This window comes from Oncorhynchus mykiss, chromosome 7 (assembly GCF_057628025.1).
Source record: "Oncorhynchus mykiss isolate SJ-2025 chromosome 7, ASM5762802v1, whole genome shotgun sequence".
Lineage (NCBI taxonomy): Eukaryota > Metazoa > Chordata > Actinopteri > Salmoniformes > Salmonidae > Oncorhynchus > Oncorhynchus mykiss.
Window position 1 is genome coordinate 6,715,001 of NC_143028.1, and position 22,500 is coordinate 6,737,500.

Below are 22,500 nucleotides of genomic sequence, written 5' to 3' on the forward strand. Positions count from 1 at the left end.
GTTAGGGGGTAATCTCTACACAGGGGCACATACAGAGTGGTTGGTAAGGGGGTAATCTCTACACAGGGTCACATACAGAGTGGTTGGTTAGGGGGTAATCTCTACACAGGGTCACATACAGAGTGGTTGGTTAGGGGGTAATCTCTACACAGAGTCACATACAGAGTGGTTGGTTAGGGGGTAATCTCTAAACAGGGTCACATACAGAGTGGTTGGTTAGGGGGTAATCTCTACACAGGGTCACATACAGAGTGGTTGGTTAGGGGGTAATCTCTAAACAGGGTCACATACAGAGTGGTTGGTTAGGGAGTAATCTCTACACAGAGTCACATACAGAGTGGTTGGTTAGGGGGTAGTCTCTACACAGGGTCACATACAGAGTGGTTGGTTAGGGGGTAATCTCTACACAGAGTCACATACAGAGTAGTTGGTTAGGGGGTAATCTCTAAACAGGGTCACATACAGAGTGGTTGGTTAGGGGGTAATCTCTACACAGGGTCACATACAGAGTGGTTTCTCAGTATGTGTGTTATTCTTCTGACAGTCTATAGTAATGGAATACCCCCATCCGTCGGTTAAAGTGTGTGTGTGTGTGTGTTATGAACGTATGACGTGTGAAGGTACACCAAACAGAGTTGTGACCCCAGGTTCTCCTCACTCACGTCTATGTGACGTCCTGGGATTGTTCTGAGAATAATCACTCACAGGGTCAGAAGTTCATGTTCAACTCTGAAGTTTTTTATCTATTCTAGGGGCTATGTCCGTATAGTATTGAAATGTCTTGAATGGCTTCCTTCCCTCTGTCCTTCCTTCCTTCCCTCCCTCCTTTAGCCGTCCACTGATCCTCCTTGGGTGAGATGAGAGAAATAAAAAGCGGTGTAATGCTACTTTTTGTCCCCTAGAGGGTGCTCTAGTCCACAGCACCTTGTCTTGCGTCAGGGAGGCAAAAAATAGTCTGGTGCTTTGACTTCATAACAAACCGTTTCTGCATTAAGCCACTTTGAGTGCCATGGTGAGGGGGTCAATTCCATTTCACTGCAGGAAGTAAACTGAAATGTACAAATTCTAATTCCATTTTGGTCTCCCAGAGAAACGCTGGGAATTAGAATGGGCATTTCTGTTGACTTTCTGAATTGACTGACTTGAAAAGGAATTGACCCCAACCCCTGGTCACGACCGAATGTTCTACTAATCCAAACAGTCCACATCCACACATTTGTGCTGATTCCCCGTGGACTGTGTCTGTTTTGACTCCCATGGCTTTTAAAACAGTGCTACAGATGTTTATTTTGAGCCTTCTGCATTTTTTCCCTCCCATGCCTTTTTAGCATGGTAGCATGCTTTCCCTAAAGATAGTTCTGTAGCTATGAGAGTGGGACACCATAAGACATGATACAAATGTAAACACTCAATAAACCTGCTCATTTCAATGGTTTGGAGTGGGTTTTTATGTTTTCATCATCATGTCCTGATGCCCACTCCTATGAGGAGCATGTTAGACTGATGGAGAGTTAACTGCTATCAATCTCCCTGTTTCAATATTGACTTAAACACACTGTTTACTGATGCATCTACACACACACTGTTTACTGATGCATCTACACACACACTGTTTACTGATGCATCTACACACACACTGTTTACTGATGCAACTACACACACTGTTTACTGATGCTTCTACACACACACTGTTTACTGATGCATCTACACACACACTGTTTACTGATGCATCTACACACACACTGTTTACTGATGCTTCTACACACACACTGTTTACTGATGCATTTACACACACTGTTTACTGATGCATCTACACACACTGTTTACTGATGCATCTACACACACACTGTTTACTGATGCATCTACACACACTGTTTACTGATGCTTCTACACACACACTGTTTACTGATGCATCTACACACACTGTTTACTGATGCTTCTACACACACACTGTTTACTGATGCATCTACACACACACTGTTTACTGATGCTTCTACACACACACTGTTTACTGATGCATCTACACACACACTGTTTACTGATGCATCTACACACACTGTTTACTGATGCTTCTACACACACACTGTTTACTGATGCATCTACACACACTGTTTACTGATGCTTCTACACACACACTGTTTACTGATGCATCTACACACACACTGTTTACTGATGCTTCTGCACACACACTGTTTGCTGATGCTTCTACACACACACGCGCACACACACACACACACACACACACACACACACACACACACACGCACACGCACACGCACACACACACTGTTTACTGATACTTGATGCTTCTACACAAACACACACACACACACTTAAACTGATGCACACACACAGCAACAAATTATGTACGTGTTAGCAGGGAGTGTGTGTGTGCGTGCATGTGTGCATGCGTGCATGTGTGCATGTCTGTGTGTGTGTGTGTGTGTGTGTGTGTGTGTGTGTGTGTGTGTGTGTGTGTGAGCAGGCCCAAGGCCCTCATGTTCTCCTCTCAGGGTTAATGGAACGGCAGTGTGTCCCAGGTGGATCATTAACAGCGTTCAGGGAGGACAGAGTTCTATAAAAGAACCTTCACAGCTGCTTTTCTTTTCTCCATTCCTCTCTTTCTATCTCTCTCCCTTCCTCTCTTTCTATCTCTCTCCCTTCCTCTCTTTCTCTTGCTCTTTTTCCCTGTCTCTGTTCTACCATTCGATGTGACAGAGGTCAGTTGCTTCACTTAATTCACGGGTGAGTAGCACAACCAGGTCTGGACCTCGTCTCTCTTGACAAAGTGATTGAATCAGATGAACCTGCATGGAGAGATAAAGGAGAAACAAAGAATGGTATATACTCACCTGATCTCCATCTCTCTCTCCCTTCAGCCGGCCACTCCTCAGCTGCCGTTGAAGCATGTAGAAACTCCGGTAAGCCTCTCTCTTTTCATACTTCTGTGATGTTGATGATTGGTATTTGCAACAGTTATCAGCCTATACATCAGGAGGCATGTTACAGAAGCTCTGGCTTGTCTGGGCAGTGTGATGTACTGTAGTGTCAGAGGTGTCCCAATTGTATGGAGGGGACCCCAAAATAGTTATGGAAAACATGGAAAGCACTGCAGTGTCTCCCACCTCAGTGGCTTACTCTGTTTCAGTGGACGTTGTTGAGCCATACTGTACTCTACTGTATGTACCCAGTAGACATGAGTCTGTGAATGCAGACGTCACCCAGACGTGGACTACAGCTGTAATTGTTTGCTGCTGACAGACTGACTGACTGACTGACTGATCAATCTGTGGATGGATGGACCCTGTGTTATTTAGGATGACTGATCAATCTGTGGATGGATGGACCCTGTGTTATTTAGGATGACTGATCAATCTGTGGATGGATGGACCCTGTGTTATTTAGGATGACTGATCAATCTGTGGATGGATGGACCCTGTGTTATTTAGGATGACTGATCAATCTGTGGATGGATGGACCCTGTGTTATTTAGGATGACTGATCAATCTGTGGATGGATGGAGCCTGTGTTATTTAGGATGACTGATCAATCTGTGGATGGATGGACCCTGTGTTACTTAGGATGACTGATCAATCTGTGGATGGATGGAGCCTGTGTTATTTAGGATGACTGATCAATCTGTGGATGGATGGACCCTGTGTTATTTAGGATGACTGATCAATCTGTGGATGGATGGACCCTGTGTTATTTAGGATGACTGATCAATCTGTGGATGGATGGACCCTGTGTTATTTAGGATGACTGATCAATCTGTGGATGGATGGACCCTGTGTTATTTAGGATGACTGATCAATCTGTGGATGGATGGAGCCTGTGTTATTTAGGATGACTGATCAATCTGTGGATGGATGGAGCCTGTGTTATTTAGGATGACTGATCAATCTGTGGATGGATGGAGCCTGTGTTATTTAGGATAACTGATCAATCTGTGGATGGATGGACCCTGTGTTATTTAGGATGACTGATCAATCTGTGGATGGATGGACCCTGTGTTATTTAGGATGCAGTTACCTTATATGCACTTGTAGCATCTTTACACACAAACTGTACACATACCTATATTTAGGGGAGAATGGTGTAAGTTGAGACATTTTTGAATTTTCATCACTCCGTCAAGAGAAATATAGGTTTCTTTCTAACAAAGATATCTACATATATTTCAGGGTGTTGTGTATCCCTGGGAATAATCAGAATTCATGTAAACGTTACAGTTTTGAAAACATGGGTTGTCTGAAAAAAGTGGTCTCTTGACACAACCTACCCCGGGTTTGGTGTAAGTTGAGCTGTGGGACTGCCTACAAATATCTGTACTGAGTTAAATATTACCACAACCATTTTAAAACCATGTCTATCTTTATTTTCCAAACACAATCACTTTGTCTTTTAATAATCTTAAGGATATTTTAACACAGGCTTAACACTGAAAAACGTTCTACTTTTTATGAAACAATATTAACATAGGCCAGGCCCTGTTGTTACAGTAGCTCATCCCAGTGATAATGTCTTTGCGTTATGCCTGGGAAGAAAACACTTCAATTTGCTCGACTTGCCATTGGCTCAACCATTAGCTCAACTTACCGCGAGGCAAACATGTTGACTATATTAGCCCACACAGCTACGAGGATGCACTTTCATGCTAGGATTAGGACCTCATATTGAAGCTTATAGAGACCCCAACTGATGTATATCTACTTTGGTTTAAATACAAACATCATTAAACCTCTAACACAATAAATTCATTTGACTTAATTTTTGGGGACTTGACTTGATTACCACTTTTTTCATTTGGTTTCTTATACAGACTCCATGAAATGATGACCTCTTCCTAAATATTTGGTCAAATGATACATGTTGTTTATGGTTTCCTAGAAACAAGGGTGGCTCAACTTACCCCACTCTCCCCTACTGTACACACAGTACATACTTTATACCCATGTACGGTAGGTGGAGGGAAGCTACACAGCTTGAGTTTTTTTAGAATCCCAAAGAGAGAGGAGGGAGAGAGATAAAATAAGAGAAGAGGGAGTGAGAGGTGGGGAGAGAGAGAGAGACGAGGAGGGAGAGAGATACAATAAGAGAAGAGGGAGTGAGAGGTGGGGAGAGAGAGAGAGACGAGGAGGGAGAGAGATACAATAAGAGAAGAGGGAGTGAGAGGTGGGGAGAGAGACAGAAAGAGGAGGAGAGAGAGAGATAAAATAAGAGAAGAGGGAGTGAGAGGTGGGGAGAGAGAGAGACGAGGAGGGAGAGAGATACAATAAGAGAAGAGGGAGTGAGAGGTGGGGAGAGAGACAGAGAGAGGAGGAGGGAGAGAGATAAAATAAGAGAAGAGGGAGTGAGAGGTGGGGAGAGAGAAAGAGAGGGGGGGTGAGAGAGAGAGTGAGGGACTGAGTCTGTGTGTGAGTGAGAGTGAGAGTGAGAGTGGGAGAGAGAGAGAGAAGACAGTAGGTTGGATGTTCTGGTTTATAAGGCTTAGGGTTAGACAACGAGACAGAAAGCTGGTGACAGTGGACTAAAAACAGGAGAGCGTGTGACATGGTGTCCCTGAAATGCTTCCAGGTTCATCCCAAAATGTCAGATTAGGAGGAGGAGGGAGTTTAGTGTTCCTATTATAGAATTACAGCAGTACTAACGCTTTAGAGAGAGGAAGTGATTGTGGAATATTTATTTGGTTAGCCAATAGCCAAATAGCCAAATGCACCCTGGGTAGATTTTTAAAATTGTATTATTTTTTTACCCCCTTTTTCGTGGGATCCAATTGGTAGTAGTTACTGTCTCGTCTCATCGCTACAAATCCCATACGGACTCGGGAGAGACGAAGGTCGAGAGCCATGCGTCCTCCAAAACACAACCCAACCAAGCCGCACTGATTCTTAACCCAGCGCGCATCCAACCCGGAAGCCAGCCGCACCAATGTGTCGGCGGAAACACTGTACACCTGGCCACCTGGTCAGTGTGCAATGCGCCCGGCCCGCTACAGGAGACGCTAGTGAGCGATGAGACAAGGATATCCCTACCGGCCAAACCCTCCCTAACCCGGACGACGCTAAGCCAATTGTGCGTCGCCACACCTCCCGGTTGCGGCCCGCTGCGACAGAGCCTGGGCTCGAACCCAGAGTCTCCGGTGGCATAGCTAGCCCGGGGTGCAGTGCCTTAGACCACTGTGCCACCCGGGAGGCTCTGGGTCGATTTAAGTCACACTTACTATAGCTCCAGACGCAGTCCCTGGGATGGCTCTGACGTGATTGGTGAGGAGAGGAGGAGATGAGGAGAGTTGAAGAGAAGAGAGTAGAGCTGAGGAAAGGAGAGCTGAGGGAGGAGAGGAAATGAGAGGAGTTGAAGAGAAGATGGGAGAGCTTAGGGAGGAGAGGAGAAGATGAAAGGAGTTGAAGAGGATAAGAGAGCTGAGGAGAGGAGAGGATGAGCACATTTTGGTTTTTGCCCTGGCACTATACAGCTGATTCAAATCATCAAAGCTATTTGAACCAGCTGTGTAGTGCTGGTGGGGATGACGACACACAGTCACCCAACACACAGTCAGCCAACACACAGTCAGCCAACACAGTCAGCCAACACACAGTCAGCCAACACAGTCAGCCAACACACAGTCAGCCAACACACAGTCAGCCAACACACAGTCAGCCAACACACAGTCACCCAACACACAGTCAGCCAACACACAGTCACCCAACACACAGTCACCCAACACACATTAACCTAACTGTAACGGCTTTCTTCGGGTGAAGGAGAGTCGGACCAAAATGCAGCGTGTAGATTGCGATCCATGTTTATTAAACTGAAGCAACACGAATCTAAATACAAACACTACAAAACAATAAACGTAACGAAAACCGAAACAGCCTAATACTCGTGCACATAAACACAGAACACGGACATCAGGACACTAAGGACAATCACCCAAAAACACAGTGAAACCCAGGCTACCTAAATATGGTTCCCAATCAGAGACAATGACTAACACCTGCCTCTGATTGAGAACCATATCAGGCCAGACAGAAATAGACAAACAAGACATCCAACATAGAATGCCCACCCAGCTCACGTCCTGACCAACACTAAAACAAGGAAAACACACACGAACGATGGTCAGAACGTGACAGTACCCCCCCTCCAAGGTGCGGACTCCGGACGCACAACCTAAACCTATAGGGGAGGGTGTGGGTGGGCATCTGTCCGCGGTGGCGGCTCTGGCGCTGGACATGGACCCCACTCCATAATAGTATTAGTCCACCTCCTTAGCGTCCCTAGATAGGCGACCCTCCTTAATGGCAGCTCGGGACAGAGGGGCAGCTCGGGACAGAGGGGTAGCTCGGGACAGAGGGGTAGCTCGGGACAGAGGGGTAGCTCGGGACAGAGGGGTAGCTCGGGACTGAGGGGTAGCTCGGGACAGAGGGGTAGCTCGGGACTGAGGGGTAGCTCAGGACTGAGAGGAAGCCCAACACTGAGAGGAAGCCCAGGCAGGTAGTTGGCTCTGGCAGATCCTGGCTGGCTGGCAGTTCTGGCAGATCCTGGCTGACTGGCAGTTCTGGCAGATCCCGGCTGACTGGCAGTTCTGGCAGATCCCGGCTGACTGGCGGATCCTGGCTGACTGGCGGATCTGGAAGATCCTGGCTGAATGGCGGATCCTGGCTGAATAGTGGATCCTGGCTGACTGGCGGATCTGGAAGATCCTGGCTGACTGGCAGCTCTGGCTGCTCCATGCTGACTGGCAGCTCTGGCTGCTCCATGCTGACTGGCTGCTCTGGCTGCTCCATGCTGACTGGCGGCTCTGGCTGCTCCATGCTGACTGGCGGCTCTGGCTGCTCCATGCTGACTGGCGGCTCTGGCTGCTCCATGCTGACTGGCGGCTCTGGCTGCTCCATGCTGACTGGCGGCTCTGGCTGCTCCATGCTGACTGGCGGCTCTGGCTGCTCCATGCTGACTGGCGGCCCTGGCTGCTCCATGCAGACTGGCGGCTCCTTGCAGACTGGCAGCTCTGGCGGCTCCTTGCAGACTGGCATCTCTAAGGACAATCACCCAAGCACTAAGGACAATCACCCCAAAACACACAGTGAAACCCAGGCTACCTAAATATGGTTCCCAATCAGAGACAATGACTAACACCTGCCTCTGATTGAGAACCATATCAGGCCAGACATAGAAATAGACAAACAAGACATCCAACATAGAATGCCCACCCAGCTCACGTCCTGACCAACACTAAAACAAGGAAAACACACACGAACGATGGTCAGAACGTGACACTAACACACATTTACCTAACACACCTTAACCTAACACACATTCACCTAACACACCTTAACCTAACACACATTAACCTAACACACATTTACCTAACACACATTAACCTAACAGACATTTACCTACACACATTAATTAACCTAACACACATTAACCTAACACACATCCACCTAACACACATTAACCTAACACACATTCACCTAACACACATTAACCCAACACACATTAACCTAACACAAATGTACCTAACACACATTAACCTAACACACATTTACCTAACACACATTAACCTAACACACATTCACCTAACACACCTTAACCTAACACACATTTACCTAACACAAATGTACCTAACACAAATGTACCTAACACACATTTACCTAACACACATCAACCTAACACACATTCACCTAACACACCTTAACCTAACACACATCCACCTAACACACATTTACCTAACATACATTCAACTAACACAGTGGTTCCTCCTCCTCCTCACTGGTTGTGACACTAGGAAGCACACTTTAGAGAGAGAAAATCATCTGGTTTCAGTGGTCTCCTGTATTCCTCAGCTCTTCCCCTCTCTCTGACCTCAGTCAGCACTGGAGGAAAGTATTTCTGCTCTCAACTCTGAATCCCTGGTATATAAGAGCATCAGTGTTATAGGGAGCAGTCAGGGTTACACATATATACGATAGAGGGAAACACCAGCTCTCTCTGGAATTACTCTGGAAATGTGTAATTGGTAGCTAAGGGTCAACGGATGGGTTTCGGGAAGAGTGTTAGCCAACAAACGACCTCTCGTAGTCCCACTGTTCCAAGGCATTCACACTAGCACAATGTGGTGGTGTCGCTTTACAATAAGTACATTTAATTAACTTGGAGACGTAGTAGTATTTAGAGGGGGACCACACGCACACACACACACACAAACCACAGAGCGAGAGAGAGAGAGGGAGGGAGAGAGAGAGATAGAAGGGAGAGCGAGAGAGAGGGAGGGAGGGAGAGAAGGGAGAGAGAGAGAGAGAGAGAGAAGGGAGAGAGAGAGAGAGAGAGAGGGAGAGGGAGGGAGAGAGAGAGAGAGAGAGAGAGGGAGAGAAAGAGAGAGAGAGAGAGGGAGAGAGAGATAGAGAGAGAGAGAGAGAGAGAGATAGAGAGAGAAAGAAGAAATAATGAGGCATAATAAGAAAGAGGGAAGGGAGAAACCAAAAGTGGGCGGGAGAGGAGAAAGAATAAGCACTAAAGGGAAAGACAAACGAGAGGCACGGAGGAGAAGAACAGCGTCAAAGACTGAGAGCGTTAAAGACTGAGCTGGAACCTGTTTTGGGGGGAGCTGAGACTTTTTGAGGAGAGAGTCCCATCATGACAAAGGAATAAACAAAAAAGAACAAACTGGACATATACAACAAGATCTTTGTCGTCTCTTGGAAGGAAACAAATATGGATATTAGACTCCAGGTGTTTCTCTGTGATTGACAACCAAGGCGTTTGGTCATTGAAGCCTTCCCCAGGGCGATAGGGTGAACAAAGAAGGGCTAGAGCGAGAGGGACCCTGGTCCAGACCAGACCAGTCCAGCCATGACCTCAGGTGGCGCCCTCCGCAGGCGCCTCACCTCCTTCCGCAATTCCTGGAGGCGGAGCGCTGAGTACCTATTTAAGGTAGGCCACGCCCACTCTGGAAGTGTACCTGGTGGGATGACGGTCAAATCTGGCTTTTTAGTGTATGTTTCCCTGCTGTCAAACACACTACTTTGTATTTGGGTGTATTTAGGGGATCTAGGGTGCCTTGAGGAATGGCATATGAAGTTGTATGTTTTGGGTGAAATTCCCCTTTAATAATGAGTTTGTCCTTATGTTGTTGCATTACCCAATGGCAACAGACCAGCTCAATGTCTATTTTTGATTTATATTTGGTTGAGTTGTCAACTATTGTGAATTCAATGTCAAATCACAAAAACATTTCACCATGTCATTGGTTTTAGGTTAAACTTTGTTTTCCACGTTTGGTGTGTCTTCTTCCTGTCTCTCTGTGTTGTGGTCTTACATGGAATGTCTTCCTCCTGTCTCTCTGTGTGGTGTGGTCTTACATGGAATGTCTTCCTCCTGTCTCTCTGTGTGTTGTGGTCTTACATTGAATGTCTTCCTCCTGTCTCTCTGTGTGTTGTGGTCTTACATTGAATGTCTTCTTCCTGTCTCTCTGTGTGTTGTGGTCTTACATTGAATGTCTTCCTCCTGTCTCTCTGTGTTGTGGTCTTACATGGAATGTCTTCCTCCTGTCTCTGTGTGTGTTGTGGTCTTACATTAAATGTCTTCCTCCTGTCTCTCTGTGTGTTGTGGTCTTACACGGAATGTCTTCTTCCTGTCTTTCTGTGTGTTGTGGTCTTACATGGAATGTCTTCCTCCTGTCTCTCTGTGTTGTGGTCTTACATTGAATGTCTTCTTCCTGTCTCTCTGTGTGCGTGTGGTCTTACATGGAATGTCTTCCTCCTGTCTCTGTGTGTGTTGCGGTCTTACATGGAATGTCTTCCTCCTGTCTCTGTGTGTGTTGTGGTCTTACATTGAATGTCTTCCTCCTGTCTCTCTGTGTTGTGGTCTTACATGGAATGTCTTCCTCCTGTCTCTGTGTGTGTTGTGGTCTTACATTAAATGTCTTCCTCCTGTCTCTCTGTGTGTTGTGGTCTTACACGGAATGTCTTCTTCCTGTCTTTCTGTGTGTTGTGGTCTTACATGGAATGGCTTCCTCCTGTCTCTGTGTGTGTTGTGGTCTTACATTAAATGTCTTCCTCCTGTCTCTCTCTGTGTTGTGGTCTTACATTGAATGTCTTCTTCCTGTCTCTCTGTGTGTGTGTGGTCTTACATGGAATGTCTTCCTCCTGTCTCTGTGTGTGTTGCGGTCTTACATGGAATGTCTTCCTCCTGTCTCTCTGTGTTGTGGTCTTACATTGAATGTCTTCCTCCTGTCTCTCTATGTTGTGGTCTTACATGGAATGTCTTCCTCCTGTCTCTCTGTGTTGTGGTCTTACATGGAATGTCTTCCTCCTGTCTCTGTGTGTGTTGTGGTCTTACATTAAATGTCTTCCTCCTGTCTCTCTGTGTGTTGTGGTCTTACACGGAATGTCTTCTTCCTGTCTTTCTGTGTGTTGTGGTCTTACATGGAATGTCTTCCTCCTGTCTCTCTGTGTTGTGGTCTTACATTGAATGTCTTCTTCCTGTCTCTCTGTGTGTGTGTGGTCTTACATGGAATGTCTTCCTCCTGTCTCTGTGTGTGTTGTGGTCTTACATTGAATGTCTTCCTCCTGTCTCTCTGTGTTGTGGTCTTACATGGAATGTCTTCCTCCTGTCTCTGTGTGTGTTGTGGTCTTACATTAAATGTCTTCCTCCTGTCTCTCTGTGTGTTGTGGTCTTACACGGAATGTCTTCTTCCTGTCTTTCTGTGTGTTGTGGTCTTACATGGAATGTCTTCCTCCTGTCTCTGTGTGTGTTGTGGTCTTACATTAAATGTCTTCCTCCTGTCTCTCTGTGTGTTGTGGTCTTACACGGAATGTCTTCTTCCTGTCTTTCTGTGTGTTGTGGTCTTACATGGAATGTCTTCCTCCTGTCTCTCTGTGTTGTGGTCTTACATTGAATGTCTTCTTCCTGTCTCTCTGTGTGTGTGTGGTCTTACATGGAATGTCTTCCTCCTGTCTCTGTGTGTGTTGCGGTCTTACATGGAATGTCTTCCTCCTGTCTCTCTGTGTTGTGGTCTTACATTGAATGTCTTCCTCCTGTCTCTCTATGTTGTGGTCTTACATGGAATGTCTTCCTCCTGTCTCTCTGTGTTGTGGTCTTACATGGAATGTCTTCCTCCTGTCTCTCTGGGATTCTCTTGTTGGTAGTTTGTTGGTCCTGCTGGGTAGAGTATCTTTACAGCTGGTTTTGATAACTGTGATGAGTATTACTGAGGTGGGAACGTAGGACACACACACACACACACACACACACACACACACACACACACACACACACTAACAGTCACTTAGGGATAGCTTTCTGAGTTACAAATGATGAAAAAAAGAGTGGTGTGTGTGTGTGTGTGTGTGTGTGTGTGTGTGTGTGTGTGTGTGTGTGTGTGTGTGTGTGTGGACGGTTGGACACAGATTGTATGAGAGAATTGGTGGTTGTGTTGTGTGTACACGTTTAGTTCTGCGTGTGTCCATGCCATATGCCATGTGTGTGATGCAAGAGACCTTGTTCTTACGTAATTGTCACTCTTGTCCCCTGTGAACAGACATATTGTTACAGTTTTGGAGCAACAGTGTCCTTGGTTCCAGCAGGCAGCATCTGTTTCTAGTCACATCACTATGAATAATGGGTTTTCCTTTTGCCTGACGAGGATTAGTTTCATCACAGAGAAATGAATGGAACAATGGCAACACAGAGCTCTGTACTGTGTACATAACTTTCTGTTCTGTTCAGGTCCTCTGTGTCCTCCTTCACATAGTGCTGTGTATTTCTCCAGCCAGATGGGGAAGGCAGTGCTTGCCTTTTGGTAAAAAGGATGTTGAATCACTAAAGGTAGCCCTACTGATGTCCCAGTATAGGTAGACGTCTCCCTGTCCTCATCTCCCTGTCTTCGTGACCATGGACAGACAGATGGCAGGATGTAGTCAATGTAACTCTTACAGAAGGGTCAAACACAGACTGACAGACAGCTATGTACTGTACAGGCTAACTTTAAATGTTTGGGTAATTTCACATTTCAAACATACAGTACTTTGCTAGCGTATCAAACTGAACGTTTCAACCTGCAGCCTGTGCCAGGAGTGTGCTGGTTGGCTGGTTGGTTGCAGGACACGCCAAGTATGTGATGTCAGTTGGATTACTGTAACAGGAAACAACCAATTATCAGTAATTAGATGTTTCCTAATGTTGCTGGATTACGTTACCATGAAGGAAAGGAGACGAGGAGATGAGGAGATGAGCAAAGAAAGCTGTTTAAGACTGTTGCCACATGCCACATGCCACTAACCAACCAACCCATCACCACCCTGTCACCAGGGTCATAGACAGGCTAATACCCCGGTAATACTATGTGATGCTGTCCGACAGCATCTATTTTAGAACACAGCACTTTGTGTCTGAACACTGTGACCTATTGTCTACTGCTAATCACCCTCGTTGTTGAAATGAATCCTCGATATTCTCCACTGCTTTTCTCTCTATAGTTAGACTGAGGATGGGGACACTGGGTACAAGTAAGTCCCCAGGGATATCATGTTATTTCAACGCAATGGACGCATCTCATCATGGCTAAATTCCATCCAGTTGTGTTTGGATTTCATATAGTAGAAGACCAGATGCAGTGTGCTTTAATGTGGAATTTACAATGCAGTTGTGTATTACACTCACTCGCACACTTACGTCAAACACAAACAATGCCAAGTTGATCAAGGAGACTGAGTGTGTGCTCTATCTTCTCTGTGTTCTCTGTAGGGAACCCCAAGGTCCTGTAAGAGTGAGCAGACTAGACGAAGGCCATCACGGTAAGAGAGACCACTGTCTTTCCCTCACTATCCAGGCTGTCACTATTCCTCATCTACTGCAGTATACGGCCACGTTTACACCTGTTTCTCTGACCTCACGTTTCGGTTCATTGATGCCCATAGCGCTCAACACACACTGAAATCCATGGACACAGGCCTATCAAAACCCCATCAGGATGTATTCTATCCTGTTGTCAGATCACTGTGACAACCATGCCTGTTTCTCCAGCTACGTTTCCCATCTAACAGCCAGCTGGGAGTCGGGATTTGGGGAGCTGATCAGAATGATTGCGCAATACCCGCTTGGATCATTCCAGAACACTTTCTTCTGAACTGAAGGATTGAAGATGTTTATGAAAACATGTGTGTTATCATGTGACGCCACTTTCCAATTACCATAGACATAAATCACATAGGTTTGTCAGTACTGAAGACTCATACATCAAAGATATGCTAGATAATAGATACCACACACAAGAGCCACCAAGGAAGAGCTTCATAGACTAGTGCTGATGTACAAACCCTGTAAGATATCAGGGGCCATATTCATACAGAGTAGCAGTGCTGATCTAGGATCAGTTTGACCTTTTAGATCATAAGGTGCAAGCTGATCCTAGATCTGCGCTCAGTACTCTGAAACGTTTTGTCAGAACTCTAAGTATCTTCCTCCCCAGGAGTGTCAGTCTGCTGCAGGCCATAGAGGAGGACAATGAGGTGTACATCACCTCTCTAACTCTCTCACCTCTTCCCTCTCCTCCCTTCTCCTCTCCCCTCATCTCCTCTCTCCCCTCATCTCCCCTCATCTCCTCTCTCCCCTCATCTCCCCCTCTCTCCACTCCCCCTCTCCCCAGGAGTGTCAGTCTGCTGCAGGCCATGGAGAAGGACTGTGAGGTGGACCAGGTGTACATAATTTCTCTAACTATCTCTCCTCTCCTCTCCTCTCCCATCCCATCTCATCTCATCTCATCTCATCTCCTCTCCTCTACCATCTCATCTCATCTCATCTCCTCTCCTCTCCTCTCCTCTCCTCTGAGAACTATGAGGTGGACCTAGTATACATCACATATCTAACTATCCGTCCTCTTCCCCTCCTCTCCTCTCCCCAGGAGTGTGTATGTTGCAGGCCATGGATGAGAACTATGAGGTGAATCTGTTGTACATCACTTTAACTATCTATCCTCTCCTCTCTCCACTCTCCACTCTCCTCTCTCCTCTCTCCTCTCTCCTCTCTCCTCTCCTCCCCCCAGGAGTGTCAGTCTGCTGCAGGCCATGGATGAGAACTATGAGGTGGACCTGGTGTACATCACCGAGAGGATCATCTCTGTCTCCTTCCCCAGCGGAGCGGAGGAGCGCAGCTACACCTCCAACATCAAGGAGGTGGCCTCCATGCTGGCCTCCAAACACGGGGAACACTATCTGGTGAGACCCCTTGTCCTGCCACTGCTCTACCTCACTACCGGGCCTGTCTGTTGGTGTGGCGGCTTTTCATGCACCCTGTCACGTCCTGTTGCTGATGTACAACTGTTTCCTGGAATCGTTCTCATGCTTATTGGTGTGGATTTTGTGATTTCAGCTCCTCAACCTAAGCGAGCGGAGGAATGACATCACCAAGCTTAACCACAAGGTATACACACACAAATACACACGCACGAAAGCACGCACGCGCACACACACACACACACACACACAACTCTCCTAAATGCAATGGTAGTGGTGGAAGTGTTGATATGTGATAGTGGTCTGTGTGGCCCCCTGTAGGTGCTGGAGTTTGGCTGGCCAGACCATTATGCTCCTGCCCTGGATAAGATCTGCAGCATGTGCAAGGCCATGGACACCTGGCTCAACGCTGACCAACACAATGTAGTGGTGCTTCACAACAAGGTAGGTGGTCAGACACATCACTCCAGGGAAGGAAGGAAGGAAGGATACATAGTCATGGTATTGGAACAGGGTCCCGTGGTCTTACAGATCTCTGATCACTCCAGGGAAGGAAGGAGGGATACATAGTCAAAGTATTGGAACAGGGTCCCGTGGTCTTACAGATCTCTGATCACTCCAGGGAAGGGAGGAAGGAAGGATACATAGTCAAAGTATTGGAACAGGGTCCCGTAGTCTTACAGATCACTGATCACTCCAGGGAAGGGAGGAAGGAAGGATACATAGTCAGGGTATTGGAACAGGGTCCCGTAGTCTTACAGATCTCTGATCACTCCAGGGAAGGGAGGAAGGAAGGATACATAGTCAAAGTATTGGAACAGGGTCCCGTAGTCTTACAGATCACTGATCACTCCAGGGAAGGGAGGAAGGAAGGAAGGATACATAGTCAGGGTATTGGAACAGGGTCCCGTAGTCTTACAGATCTCTGATCACTCCAGGGAAGGGAGGAAGGAAGGATACATAGTCAAAGTATTGGAACAGGGTCCCGTAGTCTTACAGATCACTGATCACTCCAGGGAAGGGAGGAAGGAAGGAAGGATACATAGTCAGGGTATTGGAACAGGGTCCCGTAGTCTTACAGATCTCTGATCACTCCAGGGAAGGGAGGAAGGAAGGATACATAGTAAAAGTATTGGAACAGGGTCCCGTAGTCTTACAGATCACTGATCACTCCAGGGAAGGGAGGAAGGAAGGAAGGATACATAGTCAGGGTATTGGAACAGGGTCCCGTGGTCTTACAGATCTCTGATCACTCCAGGGAAGGAAGGAGGGATACATAGTCAAAGTATTGGAACAGGGTCCCGTGGTCTTACAGATCTCTGATCACTCCAGGGAAGGGAGGAAGGAAGGATACATAGTCAAAGTATTGGAACAGGGTCCCGTAGTCTTACAGATCTCTGATCACTCCAGGGAAGGGAGGAAGGAAGGATACATAGTCAGGGTATTGGAACAGGGTCCCGTAGTCTTACAGATCTCTGATCACTCCAGGGAAGGGAGGAAGGAAGGATACATAGTCAAAGTATTGGAACAGGGTCCCGTAGTCTTACAGATCACTGATCACTCCAGGGAAGGGAGGAAGGAAGGAAGGATACATAGTCAGGGTATTGGAACAGGGTCCCGTAGTCTTACAGATCTCTGATCACTCCAGGGAAGGGAGGAAGGAAGGATACATAGTAAAAGTATTGGAACAGGGTCCCGTAGTCTTACAGATCACTGATCACTCCAGGGAAGGGAGGAAGGAAGGAAGGATACATAGTCAGGGTATTGGAACAGGGTCCCGTGGTCTTACAGATCTCTGATCACTCCAGGGAAGGAAGGAGGGATACATAGTCAAAGTATTGGAACAGGGTCCCGTGGTCTTACAGATCTCTGATCACTCCAGGGAAGGGAGGAAGGAAGGATACATAGTCAAAGTATTGGAACAGGGTCCCGTAGTCTTACAGATCTCTGATCACTCCAGGGAAGGGAGGAAGGAAGGATACATAGTCAGGGTATTGGAACAGGGTCCCGTAGTCTTACAGATCTCTGATCACTCCAGGGAAGGGAGGAAGGAAGGATACATAGTCAAAGTATTGGAACAGGGTCCCGTAGTCTTACAGATCACTGATCACTCCAGGGAAGGGAGGAAGGAAGGAAGGATACATAGTCAAAGTATTGGAACAGGGTCCCGTAGTCTTACAGATCTCTGATCACTCCAGGGAAGGGAGGAAGGAAGGATACATAGTCAAAGTATTGGAACAGGGTCCCGTAGTCTTACAGATCACTGATCACTCCAGGGAAGGGAGGAAGGAAGGAAGGATACATAGTCAGGGTATTGGAACAGGGTCCCGTGGTCTTACAGATCTCTGATCACTCCAGGGAAGGGAGGAAGGAAGGATACATAGTCAAAGTATTAGAACAGGGTCCAGTAGTCTTACAGATCACTGATCACTCCAGGGAAGGGAGGAAGGAAGGAAGGATACATAGTCAGGGTATTGGAACAGGGTCCCGTGGTCTTACAGATCTCTGATCACTCCAGGGAAGGAAGGAGGGATACATAGTCAGGGTATTGGAACAGGGTCCCGTGGTCTTACAGATCTCTGATCACTCCAGGGAAGGAAGGAAGGATACATAGTCAGGGTATTGGAACAGGGTCCCGTGGTCTTACAGATCTCTGATCACTCCAGGGAAGGGAGGAATGAAGGGTTTCTTCCCGGGAGTGTTACAGTATGCCGCGGTCCACTGTGTTAAGGACAGTAGAGGGTGCTCTCTGTTTGAAGAGTGAAAGGAGACAGCCTATGAATACTCTACTCTGTATGTCCTCCATCCTCATTGGTAAGGAGGTAAAACACCAAACTGTCTCCCTGTACCTCATTGGACAAAGTGGGATAATCAAGCTGTCTTGTAGTTGGAAGACAAGTCCTCCACATTCTCGTATTGCTGGTTAAACATTTAAATGGTTCTTAACTGCAGACTGTTAGACTGAAGCTGTATATCACAAAGAAATCCAGTGAACATGAGAGTCATTTGATTCTAATAGAGGCTGTTGTTGCTGCTGCTTGTGTTTTGGCAGCACATCCTCCTCCCCCAACCTCTCAGGCCCAATGATTCATCATACAACTTGTCATGAATGATCCAATGTCAACAACAGTAACTCCCCAAAAAACGACTTTAAAAACTTCATCTAAGTCTCTATCAATCAGTGTTAAAGACTTTGAGTCAATGTAGCTGAATAGTGAGTAGTAACTCTGTGGGTCTGTGGGGGAACATTTTATTCAATATGTACAACAAGTGGTAGCAAACAGAGCATCCCCATGGTTACCAACACTTAATTTTTCCCCTCGTCCTGAAATTGAAGCTTTTGGTCAAGATGGAAAAACTGCTTCCATTCAGAAACGCCTAATTTGACTAAATGCTATTTGTTATCGCCCCAGTCAGAAATGTTCCACTTGCTGTTTCAGAGTTGAGGGTCAAAGGTTTCTCCGGTAGTGTTACATTTCTATCTTCAGTTGAATTTGACCACAAACAATGTCATTGTGATAAATGGAACCAGGCAGTTTGATCACATTCCATCTGTGACAGTTTGGCTTGAAAATAGCCTGGTCACTCAAATCTAACTCACTGTACAGCATTTACATGTCTACACTGCAGGTACAAACATTATTCAGCCTTAAAGTGTGTAACTAAAAATAGCCTTGTATTCTTTCTCAAAAAGTATATCTCCTTCTCCCCATCCCCCCTATCCCCCCTCCCCCTCTCTCTCTCTCTCTCCCCCCTATCTCCCCTATTCTCTCTCTCCCTCTCCCCCCTCTCTCTCCCTCCCTCCCTCCCTCTCTCTCTCCCCTCTCTCCCCCCATCTCCCCCTATCTCTCTCTCCCCTCTCCCCCCTCTCTCTCCCTCCCCCTCCCTCCCTCTCCCTCCCCCTCTCTCCCCCCTCTCTCTCCCTCTCTCCCCCTATATCCCCCTATTCTCGCTCTCCCTCTCCCCCCTCTCTCTCCCTCTCCCTCCCCCTCTCCCCCTCTCTCTCCTCTCTCCCCCCTATCTCCCCCTATTCTCTCCCTCCCTCTCCCCCCTCTCTCTCCCTCTCCCCCTCTTTCTCCCTCTCCCCCCTCTCTCCCTCTCCCTCCCCCTCTCTCCCCCTCTCTCTCCCTCTCTCCCCCTCTCTCCCCTATCTCCCCCCTATTCTCTCCCTCCCTCTCCCCCCTCTCTCTCCCTCTCCCTCCCCCGCTCTCCTCCTCTCCCTCCCCCTCTCTCCCCCTCTCTCTCCCTCTCTCCCCCTCTCCCCTATTCTCTCCCTCCCTCTCCCCCTCTCTCTCCCTCTCCCTCCCCCTCTCTCCTTCTCTCCCCCTCTCCCCCCTATCTCCCCTATTCTCTCCCTCCATCTCCCCCCTCTCTCTCCCTCTCCCTCCCCCTCTCTCCCTCTCTCTCCCCTCTCTCTCTCTTTCTGCAGGGGAACCGTGGGAGGACAGGAGTGGTGGTGGCTGCCTACATGCATTACAGCAACATATCAGCCAGGTACCAGAGACTTCTGACTGCAGACAAACTGACCTCATTTACCCTGTTTATTATTAGTCAACATATCAGCCAGGTACCAGAGACTTCTGACCTCAGACAAACTGACCTCATTTACCCTGTGTGTTATTAGTCAACATATCAGCCAGGTACCAGAAACTTCTGACTGCAGACAAACTGACCTCATGTACCCTGTTTGTTATGAGTCAACATATAAGCCAGGTACCAGAGACTTCTGACTGCAGACAAACTGACCTCATGTACCCTGTTTGTTATTAGTCAACATATCAGCCAGGTACCAGAGACTTCTGACCTCAGACAAACTGACCTCATGTACCCTGTTTGTTATTAGTTAACATATCAGCCAGGTACCAGAGACTTCTGACTGCAGACAAACTGACCTCATTTACCCTGTTTGTTATTAGTCAACATATCAGCCAGGTACCAGAGACTTCTGACCTCAGACAAACTGACCTCATGTACCCTGTTTGTTATTAGTCAACATATCAGCCAGGTACCAGAGACTTCTGACTGCAGACAAACTGACCTCATTTACCCTGTTTATTATTAGTCAACATATCAGCCAGGTACCAGAGACTTCTGACTGCAGACAAACTGACCTCATGTACCCTGTGTGTTATTAGTCAACATATCATATTTTAATTGACTTCTCAATAAGCTAAAAAGGAGAAGCAATATATGTCAAAAGCTTTTTCCATTTTGGGATTTTAAATTCAAATCACTTCCTGAATTGACCGACTTCCATTAGAATTCACCCCAACCCTGATTTCAATGGCTTCACCCCTTGAGATGTCGGTCAAGTCATGGACAAAAACATGGGGTGATGTCAGGACAAGCACGTAGATCTGTAACAGATAGATAGGCCAAAGGGAATCGGGATCGGGCCTCAAATTAAACACTGATGTGGTTGTTATGCCAAAACATTCTGTTCAGGCACTGGTGTATGTTTGGTCAATAAACAGGAAGATTTACATATGTCATATCCTGTAAAGATAAGAAAGGTCAAATCACACTTGTTTCTTTGATACCCGAACTATCTTGCTTAATGCTTGAGAGTCATTGGCATTCTAGAAGAGTAAACAGTAAACAAACGTTACATGTTACAGATGTAGGATCTTTATTTGAACCAGTTTGCTACAGCAGGAAAATAATCCTGCAGCCACAGGACATGTGAATTATTATGTGGATTATAATTCATGGACATTTTTGAACTTCAGAATACTTTTTAACCTCAAATACACTTCAGGAAAGTTTTCCTGCAACAGGGTGATCAAATTAAGATCCTACATCTGTACATTGATCAGATAATAATACTGAGATACTGTAGCATTGTGGGGATGGCAAAAGATGAAAAGCTGTAGATTAAGGACACCTCTTAAGGGACACGGTCGATTAAGGATATTTTTAAGGGAGAAGACAACGTAAGGACACTTTTCAGGGTCATTTCAGGGAAAACTTATTGTATAGTATATGGTATGTGTTCAGTGAAGAAGAGCTGATCATTACCGTTGTCTCTCCTGTGGTCTTCAGTGCTGACCAGGCACTGGACAGGTTCGCCATGAGGCGCTTCTACGAAGACAAAGCACTTCCTGTGGGTCAACCGTCCCAGAGAAGGTCAGTTACCACTTACTACCTCACTTCTTGTTTTTGCACCCTACAACTTCCTATAGGCTGGATGAGTTTGATCCCTTGGTGAGAGCAACCGGCTGGATTCCATTCTTAGAATGTGTATCCTTCATTCTGTTCATTGAAGAAGTCAACAAGGGTAAAGGGATGGGCGTGACTTCTCAGAGTGGAATCCAGTCAATGGATGACCTGGTGTAACTCTCACTGTTTCAAAGGCTATCCTCCTCTCCTCAGTCGCTCGCTCCCAGTGCGTCCCAAACAGGAAATGCCTCTCTCTGTCCTTTTGTTCCCTTAATCCTCCCAATGAAGCTAATTGACATAATTGAGGAATAATGTTTTTTGGAAAGCCTAGCAGCTTTTTGCATTCTCCAGGATTCCACTGAGAGCTGAAAGGTCAAATGGTTTTCAGAGTTCATTCTGACACTACTATCCATCGTTCCTTCCTCCCCTCCTCAGTGATCTGGCATGCTGAAGAGGTGGCTTTGTAAGGGAACCCTTAGTGGCGCTTAGAAATACAAACTGATCCGGTATCCATAGTTTGTGGCAGATAAGGGAACCCCAGGTGTATCCAGCAGGCAACAGCAGCAGTAGCAGCACTAGGCCTCTGACCAGCTGCTGTTTCCTTACTCAGATATAATTATCCCCCAGCCAGTTCCCCGCAGTCTGAACTTATTATGGTCTGGCATGTGTCACATTAACATTGGGAGGGGGGGTGGATCTCAGCACTGCTACGCTGCCGTAGAAACGCACCACATAGAGAAACACACTGAGAGGTATCACTATCAAATCATCATCAACATTCTTGTGAGCAAATTCCACTCTAGATTAGAATATAGGTTAGATCCTTGAGTGGAATGTCCTGAGCCAAAGTGGCGGATGGTTGTCCAGACTTGATCTCTGTGGCAGCCCAACATTATATATATATATATATATATCTCTGTACAGTAGTAACTGTTATATGTCAGAATCTGTGTGGCCGTGTTTTCCAGCGTGACCCCGCTGTTACACAGGGAGCTCCTTACACAGCCCAGCTGGTCTGTGATTGCTTCCTGTTCTGACCTAATTTCATTTGGGAGACCGAACCATCTGGCGGCTGCCAGCTGAGCGTGGGGGGAGCAAAGGG

General features: G+C 46.7%; 1 protein-coding gene across 50 annotated transcripts in view; it reads left to right on the forward strand.

Annotated features, from left to right (window-relative positions):
- The window catches only part of LOC110528828 (tensin-1), a 309,937-nt gene that overhangs the window by 240,671 nt on the left and 46,766 nt on the right, over positions 1-22,500 (forward strand). For 25 of the 50 annotated variants that reach the window (XM_090240065.1, XM_090240023.1, XM_090240024.1 and 22 more), the window contains 9 exons: positions 832-852; positions 2,719-2,745; positions 2,880-2,921; positions 13,753-13,802; positions 15,050-15,221; positions 15,376-15,426; positions 15,561-15,683; positions 19,669-19,733; positions 21,282-21,365. In XM_090240065.1, the coding sequence (XP_090096191.1) occupies positions 832-852; positions 2,719-2,745; positions 2,880-2,921; positions 13,753-13,802; positions 15,050-15,221; positions 15,376-15,426; positions 15,561-15,683; positions 19,669-19,733; positions 21,282-21,365 (635 nt within the window). Of the gene's footprint in view, positions 1-831; positions 853-2,718; positions 2,746-2,879; positions 2,922-9,472; positions 9,940-13,752; positions 13,803-15,049; positions 15,222-15,375; positions 15,427-15,560; positions 15,684-19,668; positions 19,734-21,281; positions 21,366-22,500 lie in introns of those variants that run through there. The other 25 variants (XM_090240020.1, XM_090240039.1, XM_090240045.1 and 22 more) reach the window with 3 other exon arrangements.